Source organism: Sus scrofa, chromosome 3, assembly GCF_000003025.6.
Source record: "Sus scrofa isolate TJ Tabasco breed Duroc chromosome 3, Sscrofa11.1, whole genome shotgun sequence".
NCBI classification, from domain to species: domain Eukaryota; kingdom Metazoa; phylum Chordata; class Mammalia; order Artiodactyla; family Suidae; genus Sus; species Sus scrofa.
Window position 1 is genome coordinate 47156226 of NC_010445.4, and position 23331 is coordinate 47179556.

At 52.2% G+C, this 23331-nt stretch overlaps 1 protein-coding gene across 3 annotated transcripts in view; it reads right to left on the reverse strand.

Moving 5' to 3' along the window:
* SH3RF3 (SH3 domain containing ring finger 3) overlaps positions 1-23331 on the reverse strand; it is a 211122-nt gene that overhangs the window by 27778 nt on the left and 160013 nt on the right. For all 3 annotated transcript variants that reach the window (XM_021087103.1, XM_021087104.1, XM_021087102.1), the window contains one exon: positions 12689-13020. In XM_021087103.1, the coding sequence (XP_020942762.1) occupies positions 12689-13020 (332 nt within the window). The remainder of the gene's footprint in view (positions 1-12688; positions 13021-23331) is intronic.

Genomic DNA, 23331 nt, shown 5'->3' on the forward strand with positions numbered 1-23331 from the left:
CTCGTATTATAATGGGGTCTTTCAATTTTAACTACAAAAACGTCTCAAGTCCAAAGATTCATCTAAAAATCATCTAAGTCAGATGTGGGTGAGCCTTCGGTTCCAATTCATCCTGAGGCCAATTTCCTCCCCAGCTGTGAACCTATGAAACCAAATAAAGTTTGCTTCCCAAATGCAAAGGTGAGAAAGACTAAAGCAGACTTTGCCATTCTCCAAGGGAGAAGAAGAGGAAGGGGTGACAATTACCAAGCAGGTCCGGCACTTAGCCAGGCAAGCTCCATTAGCTCCTAAATTCTGAGAATAATCCTCTTGGGCTCATCGCCTCTCTTCCAGGCCAACCCCTACCCCCTGGCTTTAGTCAGAGGTGGTGGTCCTGGTGACCTCTGAATTGCCTCCGAGGTCCTTTATGCCTTTCCTGAAGAACGGTACCCGTCTGAGCCAAAGAGCCCTGTCTTCTGGTCCTGCAGAATCCAGGAAGCCCCACAGCTTCCCTTCAGTCCACTCTGCTGCCTCTGTCCCCTGACATTCAAGCTGGCGAGTCCTTGGCAGTTCTGTCCCACTCCTGCTTTTGGCTTGGCTGCTGTGGCGGGTTCAGTCTGTGAGCTGTACCAGGATCTCCTTGGCAAGCAGCATCCACCTCATTCCTGCTGTCTCTTCAGAACACACCTTCTCAGTTTTCACAATACGGATAGGCTGAGAACCTCCCAAATGTCCAAGCTCTGGTCCTTTTTTGGCTATCAATCAATTCACTTCTTTCCACCTGCATTTTGCTATCAGCCATGAGGAGAATCAGGCCTTCCTTCAGCTCAGCTCAGAGCCCCCCACCCCCAGCTAAGTACCCGATGTCGCTGCCCACCTTCTCCTGCCACTTTATAACCAGGCGGCCACACTCTGTTTCCAGGAACAGGCTCCCCTTCCTGTCCAGATGGCCCTTAACAGCCACATTCCGACCAGTGCCCGAGGAGGAAGTGGATGCTCTCTCTCCACTGCTCTTTTCTTCCCAGACACCCCCTGCCACACGCCACCAGTTGCCTTTAACACCAAATACCAAGCCCTCAGCTCAAACCCTTCCAGCCTCTATCCATTGCCTGGTTCCAAAGCCGCCCCCACGCCAGTTCATGGAACCAAATCTGGAAGAGATTGCTCAGGAGTCCATAACAAAGAACACAGCCTGGCGACTTGAACAATGGCCTTTCTTCTCTCACAGCTCTGGGGACTAGAGGGGCTGGCATGGCCGGCTTCATGGTGAGGAGCCCCCAAGCCTGCAGACGAGGCTTCTGTCACCTGCTCAGGCGGCCTCGCCTCGTGACCTCCTCTAGCCCTAATTACCCACCAAGGCCCCCCTGCATGAGGGTTGGGGCTTCAACTTACGAATTCTAGGGGACACGGACATGCTGTTTAAGGGCCACAGTTACCCCATCTAGAGGTGAGGAAATGCAGGCTCAAAGAGACAGTGTGGGTGGAGCCGGGTCTCAGGACGTGGATCCCTGGCCTCTCTCCACTCCCCATGCGGCCACCTCCTGCCACTGGGGAAGAACGGGGAGGCTTTGCCCTTCCTTCACCCTCCAGCCCGACTCAGCCCCGAGCCCCAGGGCCTTGCTTGGTCTCCACCCGGCACCCCCATGCACAGTCACAGGTCCAAGTCTGACCTGGACCCCACTCGTCCCCAGGTCCTGCAGCTCCCTGGACTGGCCTCGCCTTCTCTGCAAAGTGCCACCCTGAGTGGGGACTGTGTGCTGGCTGCTGCTGCCCGCTTGGCCACCCTTTCTCTGACTCGACGGCTGACAGCATCCTGTGTCACCCCCATCATCTGGCCCAGGAGTCACCTGGTGTTCAGTGAGGGTCACGGTGTGACTCAGACTAATGACCAGACTGAACAGCAGGAAATAGTCTCAGTGACGGACACTGCTAGCCACTTCAGGTCCAGCTCAGCTGCTGTGTGTGGGAAGCTGGTCAGCTCCCTCTGAACTTGGTCCATCAGGGAGTGAGCACTAGCACCCCTGCCTCTTTACCTCTGACCTTGGTCCATCAGGGAGTGAGCACCAGCACCCCTGCCTCTGATCTCTGACCCTTGGTTCATCAGGGACTGAGCACTGGCACTCCTAACTCAGACCTCTGACCCTTGGTCTATCAGGGACTGAGCACCAGCACCCCTGACTCTTTGAACTCTGAACCTCGGTCTATCAGGGAGTAAGCACAGGCACCCCTGACTCCTCCACCTCCACAAGCTGTCAGGGCCTCCTGGGGGCAGGACCACATGCTCTGGGAAGCATCACAAAGGTCACCATGGGGTGTGCACCTGCCATAGGTCAGAGGACCTGACACAGCAGGAAGGAGGCTCCTCTGGGCTCCCAGCCATCCTGGACACGAACTAACATTTCCTGGGCCTGTTTCCCCACCTGTGGAGCAGGGGTAACAAGAGCCCTACCACACAGAGAGGGGAGACCACAGGACGGCCACGTGTTAGAGGGAGCTGCCTATCACTGTCACCATCACCATGGTTACCACAAAGACTTTGGAGCCTGCAGTCCCCTGGCTGCTTCCTACTGTTGGAAAGGAAAGGACCCCCTCAGCCAAAGGAACAGCACCAGGGCCTCGCTTTTTCCTCCAGAACAACCCCTGAGGCAGCGACTCTGAGACCATGCCTCCCGCAGGCGGTGATGATGGTTGTGGCGGAGAGGACCCCTCACCACGTTGAACTGTAGGGCTGTAGGACAGCTGCCACTGGGGTCACCACGGTTAAGCTTAGATAATCACAGTCCCTCTCCAAGCTGGGCTGTCCTCTGCCAGACAGGACACTTGAATGGGGAGGTGCTGGGAATCACCACCCCTGCATCTTTCAAGCCCTTGTTGTTGGCACTAATCCTCGCATGATCTCCAGGAAGGTGGTTTTCCTTTGGTTTACTATTTTCCTAAGTAGAAGCAGTTCTAGTGGCGTCCATGTAGACTTTCCCACCATAGCCCTCACTCCTCTCATCAGGGCACCAGTGTGGGATTCTGCCTGCTGCTGAGATGTCCATTCCAATTATGTATTCTGGGAATTCCCTGATGCAGTGGTTAACAAATCTGACTAGGAACCATGAGGTTGCGGGTTCGATCCCTGGCCTTGCTCAGTGAGTTAAGAATCCGTCATTGCCATGAGCTATGGTGTAGGTTGCAGACATGGCTCGGATCCTGCATTGCTGTGACTCTGGTGTAGGCCAGAGGCTACAGCTCTGGTTAGACCCCTAGCCTGGGAACCTCCATATGCCACAGGAAGCAGCCCTAGAAAAGACAAAAAGACAAAAAAAAAATGTATTCTGGAACTGGGGTGGGGGACACAGAGGGTTGGAGGACCCACTTGAGATAGGCCTGTGCTAAAACTCCATTGGTTCCCCCCACCTCTGTAAGCCCCAACTCTTACTGGGGACCATGGTGACACTCTGGGTCTCCTGGAAGTAGTGTCAGGTCAGACCCAGTGTCCAGGAGTCCCTCAAAGTCCTAATTACTTCCCTCCCCTGTATGCTGTGACCTTGGTAAAAAGCTCGAGGTCCTTTGGGGAAAGGCAGGGAAAGAGTAACAGTAGAAGTGGATGGCAGTGGGGGCAGCCCTTCCTGAAAGTCACCTGGCTCCCCCTTCACTATAACCTGTAAGTCTGAGCACTGACTGAGGGGCTGTGACTGTTCTGTGACTCAGGGCAGACTTCCCTTCCCCAGACCTAGAACTCTCATGCTTACACAGTTGGAGTAGTTTGTCGACCGCTCAGCTCAGCCCTTTCCAGGGGCACCGGGGTCCATGGCCCAGCACCCAGGTCTCCTCAGGTGGATGCTTTGACACAGTAACTGTGCCCAGCTGTTCTTGGTAATTAAGTGCAGCCACTTGGTCCCTGCCACCCCAGACCCAACTACCCCCTGGCTTTCCACTTTCCTAACTCATGCTCAGCTCTTACTGAGTTTGGCCACACAGAACGTTAATCACAGAGCTCTTCTCACAAGTCATAGGTCTCACGGCATGTGAGAGGTGTCCTCTGTCCCATGCTGGTTGGAGGGTGCATCTCTGCAGTGAACCAAGGCAGCTATAGCATTTTAACCAAATTGTTGGCCTATGTCTTTCAGTCCATATTTCAGCCAAACAAGCAAACAGCTGGAGCCTTTCCAAGCCTTTAGGTGCTCTCAGTGCAGGCCCCTAGGGTTCTAGAGGAAAGAACTGCCAGCCTCTTCAAACAGCTACTCTCCTGTTGAGAAACAGCTCTGGCTGCTACTGGGCCTTGGCAGAGGCCGGGTGTCTGACCATGAGTCACCAAGGTCCCATGTGACTGAGCTGCCATGGTGAGGTGGGTGCTTCTGACCACAAAGCCATCAACTTGGGTGAGCCCAGCAGCCCTCCATCACCAAGTAAGAGTGAAACTGAGGGCACAAGGCACACACAGGAAGAAGTGGCCCAGTTCCTACCCCACCACACCCCCCTCCTGCACCTGGCCTCCTGGGAAATTTAACTCCCTCCATCAATTAACCAAGGAAGTGAAGTATCAGGCCAGGTCCCAGCTGGTCCAGTCCTTCTGGGATGCCCCTGAGGGAGAAGGTGAAGGGAAATCCTCCCAGTGGGCATGGGGGGCAGCAGGTAGTGCCCTCTGCTTGGAAAGCAAGACAGCCAGGTGTGCTCGTGGGCTGTGGTCAATGGTTAGATTGGACGGTCACAGACTTGCAAGGAACATGTTGGAAAATCGGTGACAGGTGGCATGTGGACAGATCCCTCTGAACAGGCAGAAACCATGGAAATACATTTTGTCCCATGTGAGCGCTCACCAGAGGACCCCACTGTGGGGGGGAGGAGGGGTTTCCAGGACCTGGAAACAGTCAACCTCCACTCCCGGCCAATCTTGTCCAAGTGGCCATGGTGGGAGGGGCGGAGGTGACATGTGGCTCAGCATCATGGGCCTCCACTGGCCAAGCCCACCCTGACCACAGCCCCTGCTGAGAGTCCAGTCGGCCAGCAGCAGAGATCCACCCTGAGCCCCTAGTAGGGCCTGGTCTCTGCGTGGTCAGACAGCTCCCTAGTGGCAGGCTGGTTATAGTGAACCACTTCTGCCACAGCCAGCGGAAAACAACACGCCATCCAGGTAGGAGGCTAACAGCCCAGACTTTCAGGAACAGGGGCCTGAGTCACCCACTGGGTCAGAACCACAGCAGCTGAGCTGCTTGCTGAGGGTGACAGAAAACACATCGGGCAGCAGGAGAAGGTAGTTAGGAAAACCAGCCATGACCAGTTACAGAAACGAGGACTATAAACGGTGTGACAATTTCTTCCTTGTTCTGCTATGAATCAGTGTGTTTAAATACAAATATAGTATCTTGATTTCCTTCCCTCTCTTATCTCTTATCATGTACCATCAGTGATGCCAACTTTATACCAAAGCATTTAAGGTACCGGACATCACAGAGACATGAGAACGTCTCAGAGGACCACCGCTCCTCCTGGGGTGGGGGCTGGTGCCTTCGCAGAGGCTCATGGCATAGTCGGTTCACGCCAGGTGGGAGGGAGCTGTTTTTACCTGGAGGCTGGGTTTGGGTCACTGAAACAGGCACAGGTGCCAAGCTGCTGAGGGTGGGTGGCGGTGGTGTTTTGTGTCCTCCTGGCCAGGCTGCCAGCCAGTGTTCGCACATGGTCCAGACGCTGCATGAAAGTGCAGATGTGATCGCCTCCCACACCCAGTGGACCCGGAAGAAAGCAGCTACTGAGACTGTGTGACGGTGCCCTAGGCCACTGCCACCAGTTGGGAGCCTACAGGGCGAGCAAGGTTTCCTGGGGAAGAAAAATTTCTGCCTCAAGCTGGCAGCATCAGCCTGTTGGCCCTGAGCTTTTAGCTTTCTAGCCTCTATGACCATCACATGGGCCAACCCTGACACGAACATTTGTATCTTCTTCTCTCTCCAACTGTTCCTCTTTCTCTAGAAAACCAGGACCAAACAAACCAAAAATTAGTTTTTCAGTAGTTAGAAGAAGACATTATTCCTGTTTTAATATTCAACAAACTGAAATCTAAGGGACTTGTCTAAGGTGACATAAAGTGAAAACACTAGACAACGGCTGATGTGAGCCACAATGCCAGCCATCACTGCTGGTCTGCCAGAGAGACCAGGCTATGAGGATATTTTCACTAAACTGCTTCAGCACATGTTCCCTCCAAAAAGTTGCCTGTAAAACCTCGAGTGCCGTTTTGAGATCTGGGCATCGTGCTTTCTGGACCCTTCCTTTTCTGCCTGAAGATGACTTGGCCCCCGCTGGCCAGCTCTGCTCTCATAGCAGGCAGTCCAGTCGCAGGGCATTGGTGGGAGAAGGTCTCAGAACAGGTCCAGGACAATCCAGCAGTGGGTCCAGGGCAGTCAAAAACCCCAGAGCCAGCACAGGCAGGGCTGCCCAGCCCACATGTGGCCGGAAAGACACAGGTTTCCATGGCCCTGGCTGACCAGATGATGGCCAGACTCCTCAGAGACTCATTCGTGGGGTGGATGCAGTTCCCAAGCCCTTGAGAATGTGCCACGTGGTCTGTGGCTCAGTTACACATTGTGCATAGACTCCATGGCAGCTGCACCTGAGATGCAGCGCTGGTTTCTGGTCCCCTGTGTGTGGGCCTGACCCACAGGAGACCAAGGGCAAGTCTCCCCGGGACATCAGCGTGAGGATGGGGCACACACTGCAACCCAGGCAGGGTGAGGTCAGACCCAGTGCACTCCCACCCAGGTTCAATGCCTGCATGATTCTCCCTGTCCACCCACCAATGGGGCTGGCGGGGCTGAAGCAGCCAGTGCGATGCAGGAGGGCACCACCTGTCTCAAAATTACAAGCATATTGAACACTGGTCACAGAGACCCCCAGCCGCCAAGCCACAGGTGTGGCTCACTTGGTGAGCTGAGGCCCCACGGGAAGGGGGAAAGGAAATCCCACGCCAGCGGTTCCTCACTTTAGGAAACCTCACTTTAGGTTTCTTTAGCCTGCATATTCCTGTCTTTTGTTGTTGTTGTTGTTTTGTTTGGGGTTTTTTTTTGTTTGTTCGTTTTGCTATTTTAGGGCCATATCCACGGCATATGGAGGTTCCCAGGCTAGGGGTCTAATCGGAGCTATAGCCACTGGCCTATGCCACAGCCACAGCAATGAGGGATCCAAGCCACGTCTGTGACCTACACCACAGCTCATGGCAACACTGGATCCTTAACCCACTTAGGCCAGGGATCGAACCTATATCCTCATGGATCCTAGTCAGGTTCATTAACCACTGAGCCACGATGGGAACTCCCATTCCTGGGTTTTCATTGGACATATTCTATCATACAGACACACATGTTTAATCAGGCAGGTGTGGTTAAAAAAGGACAGTTCACCTGCAAACCCATTTCCACAAGGTCCCGACTGCAGGTGGGCCTGCTTGCTGCTGTCCTGGCTGCCAGACCAACCCAGTCCCCCAAGCCTTAGCTATGAAGGCCACACTTCCTGCCTGGGCTTGCTCGGGTGGTTCACTACTGTGTGGCTCCCTCTGGCTTCAGTTGAGTCGTGTGGAGCCAGAGGCAGACATCCGCAGGGTCACAGTCTCCTCTCTCAGGCTGACCACAGGACCTCCTGCCAGTAGCTACCCTGGACTGCTCACCCCCCAACTCCTGGACAAACCCCAAGCCCCAGAGGTCATGGCCTCAGGGGAATGGGGAGGTACCACAAGTCACCACACTGGAGCCCAGAAAGCACCGAGCCCAGAGTCCTTGGGCTGCCTCCTTGGCCAATGCTGTGTGACCCCAGGCACGTCTCTCAGCATCTCTGAGCCTCAGGAGCTGCAGTCATGAGAAGACTTTTAGAGGCTCTTTCTAGTCCTAATATTCTATTATTTTGTGAAACAGAAACTAGCTCACCCATAAGCAGAAAGTTTTCCCAGTCCATAAAGTCTCTCTCCTAACTCTGGGAGTGAAGCTTTACGGGCAGCTGGTTTTTTCCACTCTGGTTAGTTAGCAAACATCACCAGGTGGCTTCTATGCACAAGGCATCCTCCAGGATCTGCCAGTCAGGAATTGAGACTTTTAGAAACAAGTTTTAAATCAGGACTCAGCACAAACCCACAACAGAGTCCCCAAATGTGCCAACTGCTTCTGTGTGCTGGGCCCACCCACCTCCTGTTTCATGTCCTGGTTCATCTAAACACCTCGGTTCAAATCCACTAAGCTGGTCTGGTGACTCACGATGGACATTTCAAATGCATGGTCACAAGGAAGCCCTTGCACCATGGCCCCACCGAGAACACTGCGCAGTCAAGCCCCAGCTGGAAGCCCGCCTGGGAGCAGACCTGCTCGTGCCACAGGGGAGGCTGCCACGGACGGGGAGAGGGAGGAGGGGACAGCTCAGGGACGTGCTTGGTCAGGCCTGACCTCCACCCTCCCTTGCCTTGTGCCTGACAACTCCCAGCACTGACCAGGCCCAGGAGTGGCTTCGCCACCTCCCGGTGGCCCTTGGGCTTCCCACCTGTGGGCCACCTCCTGGGTCTTTGTTCAGGCTGAAGTTCCCAGGAGGCCTCCCCTTCCCAACTAGGTGCCCTCAGCTCCCCATCAGGCCTGCAGACCAACCCATAGCCCTGGACTGGCCCCCACTTGACTCCTCACCATCAGCCCCAGTGCCCAGCGCTCTCCCAGCACCTGCCATGACCATGACAACAAACTGCGTGAGTTGGGGCCAACCTCCCCCGGCTGGCCAAGGAAGGCTTTGGAGTCACTCACAGCAGCAAGGGCCACAAGCTACTTCCTTCCTGGGGCCCAGCACTCCCCTTTCTGATGACTTTTCCTGGAGTCACCCAGGTGCTGATGTCTCACAAGGCCTCGAAGACAGAAAACAGCCACTGATGGACATGATAGGAGAAATTTGGTAGTTGTTTTGAGCACAAAATAGATTTTTTAAGTGAAAAAGGGCTAACAAATTCTATGGAGCATCTTCTTAAAAAGCCTCCAAGATTTGGTTCCTACTCTGCAGTGTGTAGATGCCACAAACATTATTCCAAAGGTCGTAACCTCCTTCAGAAGCACTAGGTCCAAGTCCTCGGATGGGAAGACCATATCGCTCCCACTTGCTGCACCTGTGCAGGTGTAACCTCCATGTCCCCACATTGGGGCCTCCCAACCCCTTGGAGGCCCCCCATGCCCTAGGGGCCTCCCCATACCCCCTGGAGCCTCTCCACACCCCTGGGGCCTCCTCACCCACCTCCTATCCCCTGGGGGCCTCACCACCCCTCCTCCCATCCCCTGCCCCCATCCCCACCTACCTATACCCCTGGAGCCCCCCATGCCCTGGGGGCCTCTCCATACCCCAGAAGCCTCCCAATACCCCCTGGGGGCCTCCCCACCCCTCCTCCCATCCCCTGCCCCCACCCTCACCCCACCCCTGCCTGCCTACACCCCTGAGGCCCCTCATGCCCTGGAGGCCTCTCCACATCCCTGTGGGCCTCCCCACCCCCTCCCTTTCCCTGGGGGCCTCCACCATTCCCTGGGAGCCTCTAAGCCCGGGGGTGGGAGGGGCTCCCATCTTGCCATCCTGGGCCCTGTGTGCACAGTGGCCCCAGGGGCCTGCTTCAGACTGGCTGCTTCACAGTCTACATCCTTCCAGCTCTCCCTAGAAGCACTGGCCCCTCCCACTGAGGGCCACCCCCAGCAGACCTGTCCCCAAGCAGGACAGATCCCTGGTCAGGCCAAATGGACCCAGAAGAACCTCTGGTTCTGGGTCAGAACTACCATCCCAGGCCTCTTCTCATCCACATGGGCTAGGGGACCCAGCCACAGAGGAGTTGGGCAGCCCTGTAGGCAACTGGGGGCTGGGCCAGGAGCCAACACAAGTAGGGTGGGTGGGTAGGGTGTCAGGAGAGCTGGCTGGGGGGACACACTCTGGCTGATGACCCGCTCCAGCACCTGCATCTCTCTGAAGCCCCCCCCCATAAGCCTGGGCTGAGCCAGGCTATGTGCAGGGCCTGCCTGAGCAGGGATGAGGGCCTGACCCCCACAGGCATGACTAGCAACGCCAGCCTCCCAGGGGTCCCCACCCTGAACACAGCACCCAGGAGCCTGGCCCATTGTTGGCTGGGTGTCCCCTCTTGTGCTGGCAGGGCCGAGTGGAACTGCAGCAGAGCTGGGCACTGGGAAAGTAGGCTCCCAGGTTGGAGTCTCTGTGGACAGTGGGAGTGGAGCCTGCTGTCTTTTCCTGAGGGAGATTCAGTAACAGAAAGCACCTGGAGGGCACTGCCATCACACGTAAACAGTCCTTTGCTGTAGTAAATGTTGGCATAGCCACGATGGGGTTGCCCAGAAGCAGACCGGAAGCAGATTCCTGTGTCCTCAAAATTGGGAGGATTTGTTCAGCTCAGGGTCAGCCAAGGCCCCGCTGGGAAGGCCTCTGGCTCGGAGCTCACCACCCAGCTTTGCACCAACAGCCGCCACCTGGCACTTCAGCTCGAGATGGCAGCTGTGGCACTTTGCATTCTGAATCAGTTAAGATTTACCTGGGGTGCAGGAGGGAAACATCAACAGGCGCCTTTTTAGACCAGTGTTTTTTTGCTTGATTTGAGGTGAGAAATGAAAGCCATGGAGACCACCACTTCTCTCCCGGCTGTGATGCTGATGGTCAGGGCTGCCCCTGAGGACACCTGCCCACCAAGTCTCACCAGAGTCACTTCACCTCTGGCCGGGAGTGCAGCATAAACCACCCCCAAGCTCAGCTGGCACAGTGGCTGAAAACGAGCAGGAGTCAGCTGAACTAAGGTGACACATCGGCCACTTTCTGCAGGAGAGGCCTTTTTGAGTCCCAGGGACTCAGAGGCTCCTTATGATGCAGGAGAGCTGTCAGCACAGGTGACATGCCCCCAGGAGTCCCTGGGCAAGAGTGAGGGGGCGGGATGGAGTATGGCTCCCAGAGGCCCCGTGGGCCTGGCCTGGGGCACCACTGCTTCCACAACCCAGGCAAAGTACACTTGGGGCCTAGACCCAGAGAGCTCCAGAGAGCCACCCCCTTCCCTCCCCATGTCTGCCCCTGGTTTCTTCTCAGTGGCCAGGAGACCCAGGGACCCATCCCCAGGCAGGATGTCAAGTGAGAGGGGGGACCACCCGACCTCGTCTCCTTGGGGCAGCATGATAAAAGTATAAGATTACAACAGTTTGACTTCAAGCAGATGTGGACATGAGACTTGGAGCAAGGATTCACTTCATGGACAGGCACCTGCTGGTCTCAGGAGGACACAATCGTGGCCTCTCCTGCACCAGGGAGCACGGCAGTAATATCCCTCTGGAGCCAAGGGTCAGGTGGTGAGGAGGACCCACAAGCACGGGTGGAGAGGAGTGGGCATGGCTCCAGGGGTCCCGGCAGGTGGCCTGAACAGCCCATGCTGGACTGGACACTCCCCTCCTCACTACCTGGCCAGGGGGGGCACTCTCATCAAAGACTGGCCTCATGCCGAAAATTCTGAAAAGATCCATGGTTCGTGACACAGCCAAGAGAGCATGAGCATGAGCTGTCTGTACAGCAAGGCCAATGAGGAGAGTGGCTGCTCCTGGGGACCTGGCCACCATCCAGCACAGCCTGGGCAGCTCAGTGGCCACCACTGGACATCTCATGGGCTTTAAAAAGCCAAATGTGAAAATATGTAAAACAGCTCATCAAATGTTTTTTACAGATCACATGCTGGAATGCTAACATTTTTGGATACTGGGGCTAACAGATTATACATTAAAATGAATTTCACTTATTTTGCCTTTAAATTTTCAAAATTGTGGCTCCTAGAAGATTTGAAACTACAGATGTGGCTCGAATGGCTTTTTTTGTGTGTGTTTTGTCATTTTCTTTAGGGCTGCACCTGCAGCATATGGAGGTTCCCAGGCTAGGGGTCGAATCAGAGCTGTAGCCACCAGCCTACACCACAGCCACAGCAACATCGGATCCAGGCCACATCTGCCACCTACACCACAGCTCACAGCAATGCTGGATCCTTAACCCACTGAGCAAGGCCAGGGATCGAACCCTCATCCTCATGGATTCTAGTCAGGTTTGTTAACCACTGAGCCACGACAGGAACTCCTTGAATGTCAGCTTTATTGGACAGCACTGACTCAGAGACCAGGACTCTTATTCTGGCTCATCTGCTGTCTATCTGGTGGCAACTGGGGCAGGCTTGGTGTACTCAGATATCTTTTGGGAAATAAGCCAAATTCCCTTCCCTGTTAAAGAACAGCTAAAATGCTGTCCACACAAGCCAGGAGGCTGGCATCCTCCTTTGGCTGCTCCTTGGAAAGCAGGCCTGGCCCTGCAGTTGAGTGGTCTGTGCACTGCCTGGGGGTGGCATGCTGGGGGAGGGGGTGCTGCTCAGGTGCTCACATGCAGATCTATGGACTTAATACTAAACATGCTGGCAGCTGCGATAAGTGTCTAATCACAGCAAAGTGAGCGTTTTACAATGATTTTCCAACAGAAGGAACTAGAGCCTCTTAAGGAGGGGACAGCTTTTTTCCCATTTTCATGAAAACTGCAGCTGGGCTCAGGGCAGGAACCTGTGGCCCATCTGATGCCACTCCCACGACCAGCTGTTTGCTTGCTGGTTTGTGCCTTGATGCCTTGGTGACTGTATCACCAAAATGTGCCAGAGGTACAACAACCAGCTGGGCTCAGGGCCAGGGGTGGCCTGGGGCAGGGCGCCACTTACCTTTTCACTTTTCCTCTCATCTGGTTTGCCTCCCATGTTGGTGGGGCTGGATGTGGACGGGCTGCTGGCAGGGCCTCCTCCTGCCTCCCCGTTGAGGTTGGCGGCACTGACGTTGGGAGGTGTGATGGCCGAGGCTGCTGACATGAGCTGCATGGCCGGCCGGGGGCTCTGGGCCCCAATGGCCGTCTGCACCGGGGACTGGTGGATGTGCTGTGGGGACCCCACAGATGGGGGCCTGAGGCTGGTGGAGGGCAGGCGGGATGGGGAGTTCTGTGTGCGCAGGGGTGACACGGTGGCGGTTGGCCGGTCCTGAGTCTGGGCTGAGTGGGCAGCTGGAGCACAAGGTTGGAGAGAGCAGGAGGGAGGGAAGGTCAGTCTTGGCCCGTCCTCCCTGTGCCCACGGCCACCTGGCCACACGCCGCAGGTGGAGGGCGGAGGCCAAGTAGCCCAGCCCGCACTGGCTCCTGCACCGAACAGCCCACCCTCACCAGGAGCTGGGACATGGCTGCCAGGGTTGCCATGAATGCAGCAGTTCCCAGTTTTCTTCAGCCTTTGAGCTGGAGTTCTCTGCTGAGATGAACCATACACTCAGATTTCAAGAAATAATCTGTTAAACAGTTCACAGACCTGAAGTCCATGGAGGAGCCCTGGGTCATTAGGCACCACCGCATGTAAGGTGGCCTCTGTGGGCACCATGGTTCTGCCTAGTCTCCACCTGGCTTCTCATGCCCCCACTCCTTTCCCAGGACTCCTGTGCCCCCGGTCCCTCCTCCCTTCCCTGGACTCCTGTCCCCTGGCCCCCACTCCTTTCCCTGGACTCCTGTCCCCTGCCCGCCTTCCCCCTCATCTCTCTGCTTGGGCTGGTGTTTGGTGTCTCCTCATCTCTGACACCTGACAGCTACCATGGCAGGTTCAAGCGTGCTTTGTGGTTCTGATTCCAACTCGCTTGCACAAGAGCCGCTTCTGCTCTGCAGGTCAGTCATGGTTGCCCCCACCCAAGACTCTCCCAGCCCCTCCGCTCTCTTTCCCAAAGTCCTGTTAGAACGACGTCACCCCGCCCTATGCTCTGGACAAAGCCCTCTGCATGCTCCCCACTGTGGCCCAGACCCTCAGCTGTGTCCAGGCTAGGATGTCACCAACAGGGGCTGCACATTTAAATATGTCCCCTTTCCAAAGTTTTAAGTTGTTTCTTCCATATCTAGCAGTTTCTGATTCACATCCACATGCTGTTTTACTTTTTTTCTTCATAACACTGTGGTTTTTCCTTGGGGGAATGGGTGTTATTTCTTCTTCCTCTTGGAGTTGCTTAACTGTGCTGATCTCAAAGACCTCCAGTTTTCCCTCCTGCTGCTCAGGCTGCTGGCTGTGGGGATGCGTGACTCTCCCGGGAGCTTGGTACAGGCTCCTCCTGAGACTGTTTCCTTTCCTTTATCCCCTCCTGCAGATCTGCGGCTGCTTCTCCATGGCCTGTAGAACCTCCAGTCAGAACTAGATGTAAAGGGGGGCTTGAGCAGAGGGTTCCTTGAGATCTGCGGGGGAGGTGCAGGTCTCATCCTCAGGCCAGAGCCAGACCCAGCTCCAAGTCCAGGTGGGGCCAACCCCTCTTTGCACCCCAGGAAGGGGCTTGGCCCCTCAGAACCTGTACAGCACCCCCAGCCTCCGATGCCTTCTGGAGCTGCCAATCCACGTGGTCCTGCAGGAAGTAAAATCCAGCCAACACTACCTGATGTACCCTGGAGCCCAGCATCAACTCACTTGTGTTTCATTTCTTCACATCCCTAAAGTTGCTCCTTGAAATCCCCAAAATCAACCTCTCCCTGTTGAGAAGACAGGGGATTTCAACCCTAATGGTTCTTCCTTTTCCAAGCCCTCAGCTTGCTTCCCAGGCTCCTGAGTGGCCTTCAGTTCCTCACCCCCTCATTCTACCAAATGCTACCTGGACGTGACCAGAGATGATGACACCTGTCAGCAACCTTACTAACAACACAGAAAAAGGAGCTACTGATCTAGCTGTTTATCGCCACACCAATGCCACACTGATGACTGCAGCTTTATAATATGTCCTGAAGTCAGGGTTAGCGTTCCAACTTTGTTGTTCTTCTCAAGGTTGTTTTGACTATTTTTAGTCCTTGGCATGCCTGTATGGACCTGGGAACCAGACTGTCAATTTCCACAAAAAGGCTGGGTGAGATCTTGATGGGTATTCCACTGTAGCTACAGGTCAGTTTTTGAAGAATAAGCACCTTAACAATATTAACTTTTTAAACTCATGAATAAAATATGTTTCTCTACTTATTTAAGACTTCTTTCATTTCTTTAACTTGCAGTATTTTAGTTTTCAGAGCACAGGTCTTTCCCATCTTTTATCAGACTCCTAAGTAATTCATATTTTTGATGCTATTATAATTGATATCATTTTTTAAAATGTCAATTTTCAATTGACAATATTCACTGCTGGTGTAGAACACCAGGCTGACTTTTGTATGTTGATCTTGTAACCTTGCTGAACTAATTTACTGCCTCTACAAGAAGCTGTGTGTGTGTGTGTGTGTATGTGTGAGTGGATTCCTTAAAAGGTTATGTCATTTGCAAACAGTCTTACTCCTCCCTTTCCAATCTGCAGGCTTTGGTTTCCGTTTCCTGACAAACTGCTCTGGCTGAAACTTACAGCACAATGCTGAATACAAGTGATAGGAGCAGATGTCCTTGCCTTGATCCTGATGGTGGGGAAAGCTTTTGGTTTTTCACCGTTAAGTCTGAGGTTAGATGTGGGTTTTCATAGATGCCCTTTATCAGGTTGAGAAGCTCACTTCATTCTCGTTTTCTGAGAGTTTTAATGTGCAGACATGCACAGAACAGCACAAATTTTGAGTCACCCAATGCATGTCTTTGTTTTGCATTCTACTCTGATGTTAATTTATGTCGGATTTTGTCAAAAAATTTTCCACATCAACTGAAATGATACTATGCTCATTTTTTAGTTTGTTGATGCACTGAATTGTATTGATTATAAAACATTAATCAAACCTTAAATTCCTGATATATTACCCTTTTTTATATTTACTGTTGTATTTGACTTACTAAAATTCTGCTTAGACTTTTTCCATCTCTGTTTTGAGTGATGTTGGTTTTTAGTTTTATTTTTTAATGTCTTTGCCTGGTTTTGTAATGAGGGCAATGCTGGCTTCATTCAAAGAGTTAGGAAGCACTCTCTCTTCTTTCCAATGATAATTGAATGGAGGAGTTTCCATTGAATGGCTATAATTTCTTCCTTAAACCTTAGGTGTAATTCACTAATGAAAACTCTCAGGTCTGGAGTTTTCTTTGTGAAAGATTTTAAACTAATTCCATTTATTTAATAAATACAGGTCTATCCATATTTTTTAGTTCATCTTAGGTTATCACTCCATGTTTCAAGAAATGTATCCATTTTGTCTAATTTGCTGAGTTCACTGGCATAAAGATTTTTTTGTAACAATCTTATTTTTCTGTAGAATCTGAAGTGATGTCAATTTTATTACTCATGGCATTGATCATCTGTGCCCGTCTTCTTAGTCTTTATCCATCTGGCTAGAGGTTTATCCATTCTGAATCATCTGGATCCTCACTCTGCCATCTGTTAGTGAGGTGGCCACAGGTAATTCATTTCATCCTTCTGAGCCTCATTTTCCCTTTTGTAAAATAAGAAAACAGAATCTACCAGGATGAGTTGTTTCTAAGTATTTAAGACTGTAGTCTATGTGATACACACACACACACCTCACTCAGGAGCAACAGTTTGGTATGCACTAATTCAGTGTTCATGGAAACCTTAGAGAACATAATAAAACCACATAAAAATTTTTTTAATGTAATTCATGTCATGGAGCAACGGCAATGATTTCAGCTAGGAACCACAAGGTTGTGGGTTTGATCCCTGGCCTCACTCAGCGGGTTAATGATCTTGCGTAGCCATGAGCTGTGGTGTAGGTCACAGACACAGCTGGGATCCCGTGTTGCTGTGGCTGTGGCATAGGCCAGTGGCTCAGGTTCCGATTCAACCCCTAGCCTGAGAATCTCCATGTACTGTGGGTGCAGCCCTTAAAAAAAAAGCAAAAATAGGAGTTCCCGTCGTGGCGCAGTGGTTAACGAATCCGACTAGGAACCATGAGGCTGCGGGTTCGGTCCTTGCCCTTGCTCAGTGGGTCAAGGTTCCGGCGTTGCCGTGAGCTGTGGTGTAGGTCGCAGACGAGGCTCGGATCCTGCGTTGCTGTGGCTCTGGCGTAAGCTGGCAGCTACAGCTCCGATTCGACCCCTAGCCCGGGAACCTCCATATGCCGCAGGAGCGGCCCAAGAAATGGCAAAAAGACAAAAAAAACAAAAAGCAAAAATAAACAAACAACAACAACCAAAAACCCATATAGACTGTGAATAATGCGATCAACTGTTTATCTTGTTCCATCCTTTTAGCTTATTTATGGTTTTACATTTTAAGTATTAAAAGCTGTTTCCTGTTCACCGCATATGGTTGGGTCTTGTCTTTTTTGATTTTTAACTTTTTTGTGTCTTTTTGCCTTTTCTAGGGCCTCACCTGCACCATATAGAGGTTCCCAGGCTAGGGGTCTAATTGGAGCTGTAGACGCCAGACTACGCAGAGACACAGCAATGCAGGATCCAAGCCACATCTGTGACCTACACAACAGCTCACAGCCACGCCGGATCCTTAACCCACTAAGCGAGGCCAGGGATTGAACCTACAACCTCATGGTTCCTAGTCGGATTTGTTAACCACTGGGTCACGATGGGAACTCCCCTGTTTTTTAACAATTGCCACATGAGGTTGTTTAGACCATTTACATTTAATATGATGATTTACATGATTAGATTAAAACCAACATTTTACTTCAAGTTTTCTATCTGACCCATGTGTTCTTGTCCTTGTATCCCCTCCTTTTACCCCCTCTTCTGGGTTAACACAAGTTTCTATGATTCTACTTCAGGTACTCTGGTAGCATGTTTGCTAAGACTCTTTGTTTTGATGTTTAGCAGTTGCCTGAATCTCTATCTCATTGTCATCTACCTACCTGTCCTCACACACAGCACACAGACAGGCTCAGAACTCCTGACAACACAAATGGGCCTCTGTGCCTCCCCCGCCTTTGTGCATCTGCCATCACATTTTACTTTTATGTACATTTTAAAGCCCAAACTGCACTGTTTCTATTTTTGTTTAAGCGGCCAGCTATATTTTGAAGATTTTTAAACAGTAAGGAAAAAAATCTTATGTATTTAGCCATGTAGTTACCATTTCCAGTGTTCCTCATTCCTATTTCCAACTGGTATCATTCTTCTTCCTAAAGAACACCTTTGGATATTTTTCACAGTATGGATCTAATGGTGATGAAAACTGTCAGCTCTACTATGTGTGCATAATTCTTTATTTTGCTTTCATTTATGAAAGATATTTTTGCAGGGTATAGAATCAGAACTAGACAGATTTACTTCTTTCAGGACTTTTTTAGTTTCCCAGTGTTTTCTCACTTGTAGCATTCCTGATAAGAAACCTACTGCCATCCTCAGTTTTTTTCCTACTTTATGTATCTTTCTTCTTTTGCCACTTTCAAGGTTTTCTTCATCACAAATTTAGAACAAGTGGATCCTAATTTGCATTAGTTTTCTCCATGTTCCCTGTGCTTGGGATTCACCAACTGTCACTGATCTGTGAGTTTAGTTTTCATCAAATTTGAACAATTTTGGTCATGATCTCTTCAAATAATTTTCCTGTCTCACCCTTTTTTCCTTTACTCTGGGGACTCCAATTACAAATATATTAGGCCATCTGAAGTTGCCCCACTGCTTACTGATGATCTGTTGATTTTTTAAAATTCTCTTTTATCTCTTTGCTTCATTGTTCATAGTTTCTACTGCTACAACCTCAAGTTCACCAGTATTTTCTTTATCATTAATTCTGCCTTTAATTCCAGCCAGTGAAAGCCTTGATCTTACACAGTGTAGTTATTTCTAGAAGTTTGATCTTGGTCTATAAAATATCTAATATGTTTCTACTTAACTTTCTGAGCATGTGGAAAGCATTTAGAACATCTGTTTTAATGTCTCTGTCCACTGACTCTATCACCTGTTTGGGGTCAGTTTTGGTTGAGCTCATCACTGTGCAGCTTACCTGCCTAGTATGTCTTTATTGCCATTAGTCACAGGTGGGATTAGAGTGGTGCTGTCACTACCAGGTGAGGCCCTTCTGCATGGATGACCCAGTGCCCTGAGAATCTGCTGGTGGAAACAGCACACTTCCAGCAGTGTGTGTCTGGGGGACACCAATGGCTCAGAACCCTTCCGTCACTGTCTGTGAGGTCCTACACATACCTGTGCCCTCTGGTTCTCAGTGTCCTGGTCCAGGGACACTCTGCACCTCTGGAGTTTTACTCTGTGTAGCTCCCTCTTCTCTGGGGCTCCGTCCTTCAGCCACTAGCCAGCTACTGTCACCCAGACTCTCATCTCCATGTCCCTACTTGAGGGCACCTGCTGGGCTCACCTCTGTTACCCTCTGGATGCCAACGCCTGATTTTCTCTGCAGGCCCTGAGCTGGGACCCTCCTCTCTGTTCCCATCTCCCTTGGATCACTGACCCTCGTTTTCTGGTATCTAGTGTCTCACAAACCACTGTTTTACATATTTATTTTTTCAGTTGTTTCTGGTGGGAGGGTAAATCCTGACATCATCACTTTACCTTGATGGTAAGCAGAAGTCTAGCTTTATCCCTTGGATTAAAAAAAAAAAAAAAAAAACTCTGATTATACCTTTTTTTTTTCTTTTTAGGGCTGCACGTGCAGCATATGGAAGTTTCCAGGCTGGGGACAAATCGAAGCTGCAGCTGCCAGCCTATGCCACAGCCACAGAAACATTGGATCCGAGTCACATCTGAGACCTACACCACAGCTCATGGCAATGCTGGATCCTTAACCCACTGAGCGAGGCCAGGGATCGTACCCATGTCCTCACAGGGACAATGTTGGGTTCTTAACCTGCTGAGCCACAGTGGGAACTCCTGATTATATCTATTATTTAAAAGCCTCTCAGAAGCCTCATTGCCCTCAGGATAAGAACTGAGGTTCCTCAAAGTGGTGGAAGAGAACCTTCCTGATCTGCCCCATCCCAGTGTCACTACAGGTTCTTAGCATCCAGCCCACACTGAGTTTGTTTCAGATCCGTGCACCTGCTGGCTTGGAGCCTTCCATGTGTTCTGCCTCACTCCACCCCTGCACACTGGCTCCACCACTTGAAGATCTAATGTCATACTGCAGCGGAAATGAATCCAACTAGGAACCATGAGTTTGTGGGTCCGATCCCTGGCCTCACTCAGTGGGTTAAGGATCTGGCGCTGCTGTGGCTCTGGCGTAGGCAGGAAGCAACACCTCCGATTAGACCCTTAGCCTGGGAACCTCCATATGCTGCGGGTGTGGCCTTATAAAAACAAACAAACAAACAAAAATAAGTAAACTTGGCCTCTGCAGAGAAACTGTTGTTAACACCCAGCTCCTCCTCCCTACCTCTGCCTCAGTCACATTAAAGTAGGGGGAGGGGGGAGAGTATGAGTCACTCCAAAGACCTGTGGCCTCTTGTCTCTGTGCTCTTCCTGCCAGTCCCTCTGCCGGAACTTCCATTCTGCTTTGTCGTTCTCATAGCTCCTACCTGCCCTTTAGGAAATACGGTAGTATCACCTTCTCCTGGAGATGTTCCATAAGCCCCTCCCTATGAGTGAGTGACACTCCCCTTAATCCCACCAAGGCCTCCACCACAGTGCTCTTCAAATTCCACTGTAAGCATCTGTCTCTTTGTTCCCTCTGAGTGGGGGTGGATGAGGTCTCCAGTTCTCTGTCCTTCCAGACCTAGCAAGGCACCTCTGCTTACTCAGCTCCCTCCCAGTGCTTTGTGCTATTGAAGGAATGGCTGTGAAGGGTTCTTGCCCCCTGGGTGCCATGGCGTATGCAACCAGGCCTTTGTCCAACTGCCTGACTTTAGCTAGGGCTGAAATCACTGACCAAGGCCCCTCAGGTGCCTGGGTTGGGTGCTGCCGAAACAGGCAATGACTGCAGGGGGCGATCCATTATTGTGCTGGCAGCAGTGTGTTCTCCCTCTAGATGCAGAATGCAGAGGAAGATGCCATGGGAACTCTGTGGCATTTAATTTACTGATATGATGGGGGGGGGGTCCCGCAGCCTGGCTGTGGCAGCAACGGCATGAGGACACTAGAGTCTCTGGCCCAGAAGGCACCAGGGAAGCCATCACACCGCCCTGAACCTCGCTCTTTCCACACGCAGAACTAACTGTTGCCCCATGGTGGTTACCATGGTAATCACCATGGTGACTGAGGACAGAGATGGAGTGTTGTTCTGCCCCAGCTGTGCCAATTTCTTTGATTCTGTTGTTACTCCATTCCATAAATGAGACAGGCAGGTCACACTTTCTCTTTGAACTGGGAACTCTGCTAGCACAGCCTGGCACAGAAAGGCCACTGAAGAGCATGTGCTGTAGAACCTGGGAGCTGGGCTGTACATACACTCCATGGGGGGCAGGCTCCCCCAAGCTCTGCTGTCACAGAGCACAGAGAAACGTGCACGGCAGGTTGTGTGGAAGGAGAAGAAGTACACAAACAGAAGAGACCTGGCTGGGGACTTCAGCTGTCCTGGCCCTGCCTAGGGGCTCCCAGGACCTACAAGACAAGTATCTTGGTGCAGCTCTGACCTAGTCACAGAGCAGCGTCAAGGAGCTCTGTGGGCTACCTTGACCCTGAAGGCTGCACCCTGGCTAGAAGCCACCAATAAACACCATCAGGTGCTCTAAGCCGCAGTGGCTGGAAGGTAACGGCTGGGGTGGGAGGTCTGGCACAGGTGACACTGCTTAGACTCTTTTAGCACAGGGACAAGTGGTTCTTCCCCAGGACTCTGGGGCTAGAGGTGCAAAAACAGAGCTCACTTCTTACTAATTTAAGCAAGACAAAAAACAAACAAAAACCATATATGAAGGACCACAGGCACCGACAGTCTTAGGATGGCAGAATCAGTCTCAGAGGCTCTACACCAGGGGAGGGCAAAGCATACCTGAGGCTTCTCTCGTACAGATCCTACCTCTGGGGGTGGGGACACACCCAGCATGAGGCTGGACACCAGGCACAGGAAGCCTACCTGCCCCATTAATGACTAGACACTGGACACAGGAAGCCACCTGCACCCCTGGAAAGCTGGATGTTTTCACTGCCACCTCCACCCTAAAAGGGATCTTGAGGCCTCTCATGTTTTGTCTCCTTAAAGGAAGTCACATTTAGGAGCATCTGTCCAGAGTCCACGCCTGTTGTCAGCACCTCACGTGCCAGTGGACCAGCAGTGTCTGCTCGTGGTGAGATGGGCTCCCAGGTGGATGGGAGCCCCACATAAGGAGGCTGGTCCAGACCAGCTAGTGGTCACAGTGCCCCAGCACCCACTATATCTCTCAATGCCACAGGCCACAGTGTCTCCCACAAAACAGTTCCCTTCTGGCAGCCTGTTGGTCGGGGTGCACCTCAACTGTGCTCTGGGTCAGCCAGTCTAGACACCTGCTCTGCTGATCACATCCATCCCACCCAACTCCAGGTCACAACCCTCCCACTTCTGAGTAGCTCATTACTTTGTCCCTTTCTGCAACCCCACTACTGGGGCCAGCCCACTGCCACCTCTCGCCTGGACAGCAACACCTCCCTGGTCCCCAAACAACTCTTCCTCCCCACTGTTTAGAAAAGTGTCACCCTCTAGTTCAAAATCCCTCAGGAGCTCCCATGGCCTGAACGAGGGTTCCACCCCTAGCTCGCTAGAAACAGACTATTTACCTTTCTGACTGCACACAGAGCAGAAACCAGAGCCGTGGGGGTGCATGGTCCTCACTGCCCATCCTCATCCCTGAGGGAGCAGGGACAGGGCCACACCAGGGATGCCATCCCAGCCTCCAAGTCTCAGCCACCGGGCTCCGCTGTGGCCGTCACCTGCCCTCTGCTCCTCCCACTTCCGCTCCTTGGCTCTCCTCCTCCTGCCCCAAAGCCCATCTTTGTTCCTCTGCCTGATGGCTGCTGGCAGCTCCTCTTGGACCAGCCTCTGCCCAGGGGTGTCCCCTCCCCAGCCTCCATCGCAAGAGCCCCATTAGACCCTCCTCCTCCAGCACCAGAGGATCCGTCCATCCAGGTTGTGTCAGCTCTACTGTGCAATGCTGGGTCGGCTTCCTTCCAGGGCTCAGCAATTCCTCCCATGCAGGCCCCGGTCGGGCTCAGCAGGAAAGGTGCGGCCACCTTCCTGGAGAGTGAGTGGCAGGCACCTGGACACCCACCCCACCCTCGTGCCCCTCAGCAGGTCTGGCAGGAAGTGTGGCTCTGCTGTGCTGAGTGTTATCTGGACTTCATGCCTGAGCACCTGCTCTGGAGACAACTCACTGGCCAGAGTAGACTCTAGTTTCTAGAGAAACTAGTGCATTGGGTTGCTCCAAATAATTGACATTTTTTGTTCCTTAAGCCTGACTCTGAGAAGAGAGATTATTTCTGAGAAAAAGGTTGGGTTGGGAAAAGGAATTCTGTGTCATTTAAATGAAATTCAGCAGTACATTCTCCTATCCTGCGTGAACTGGAGT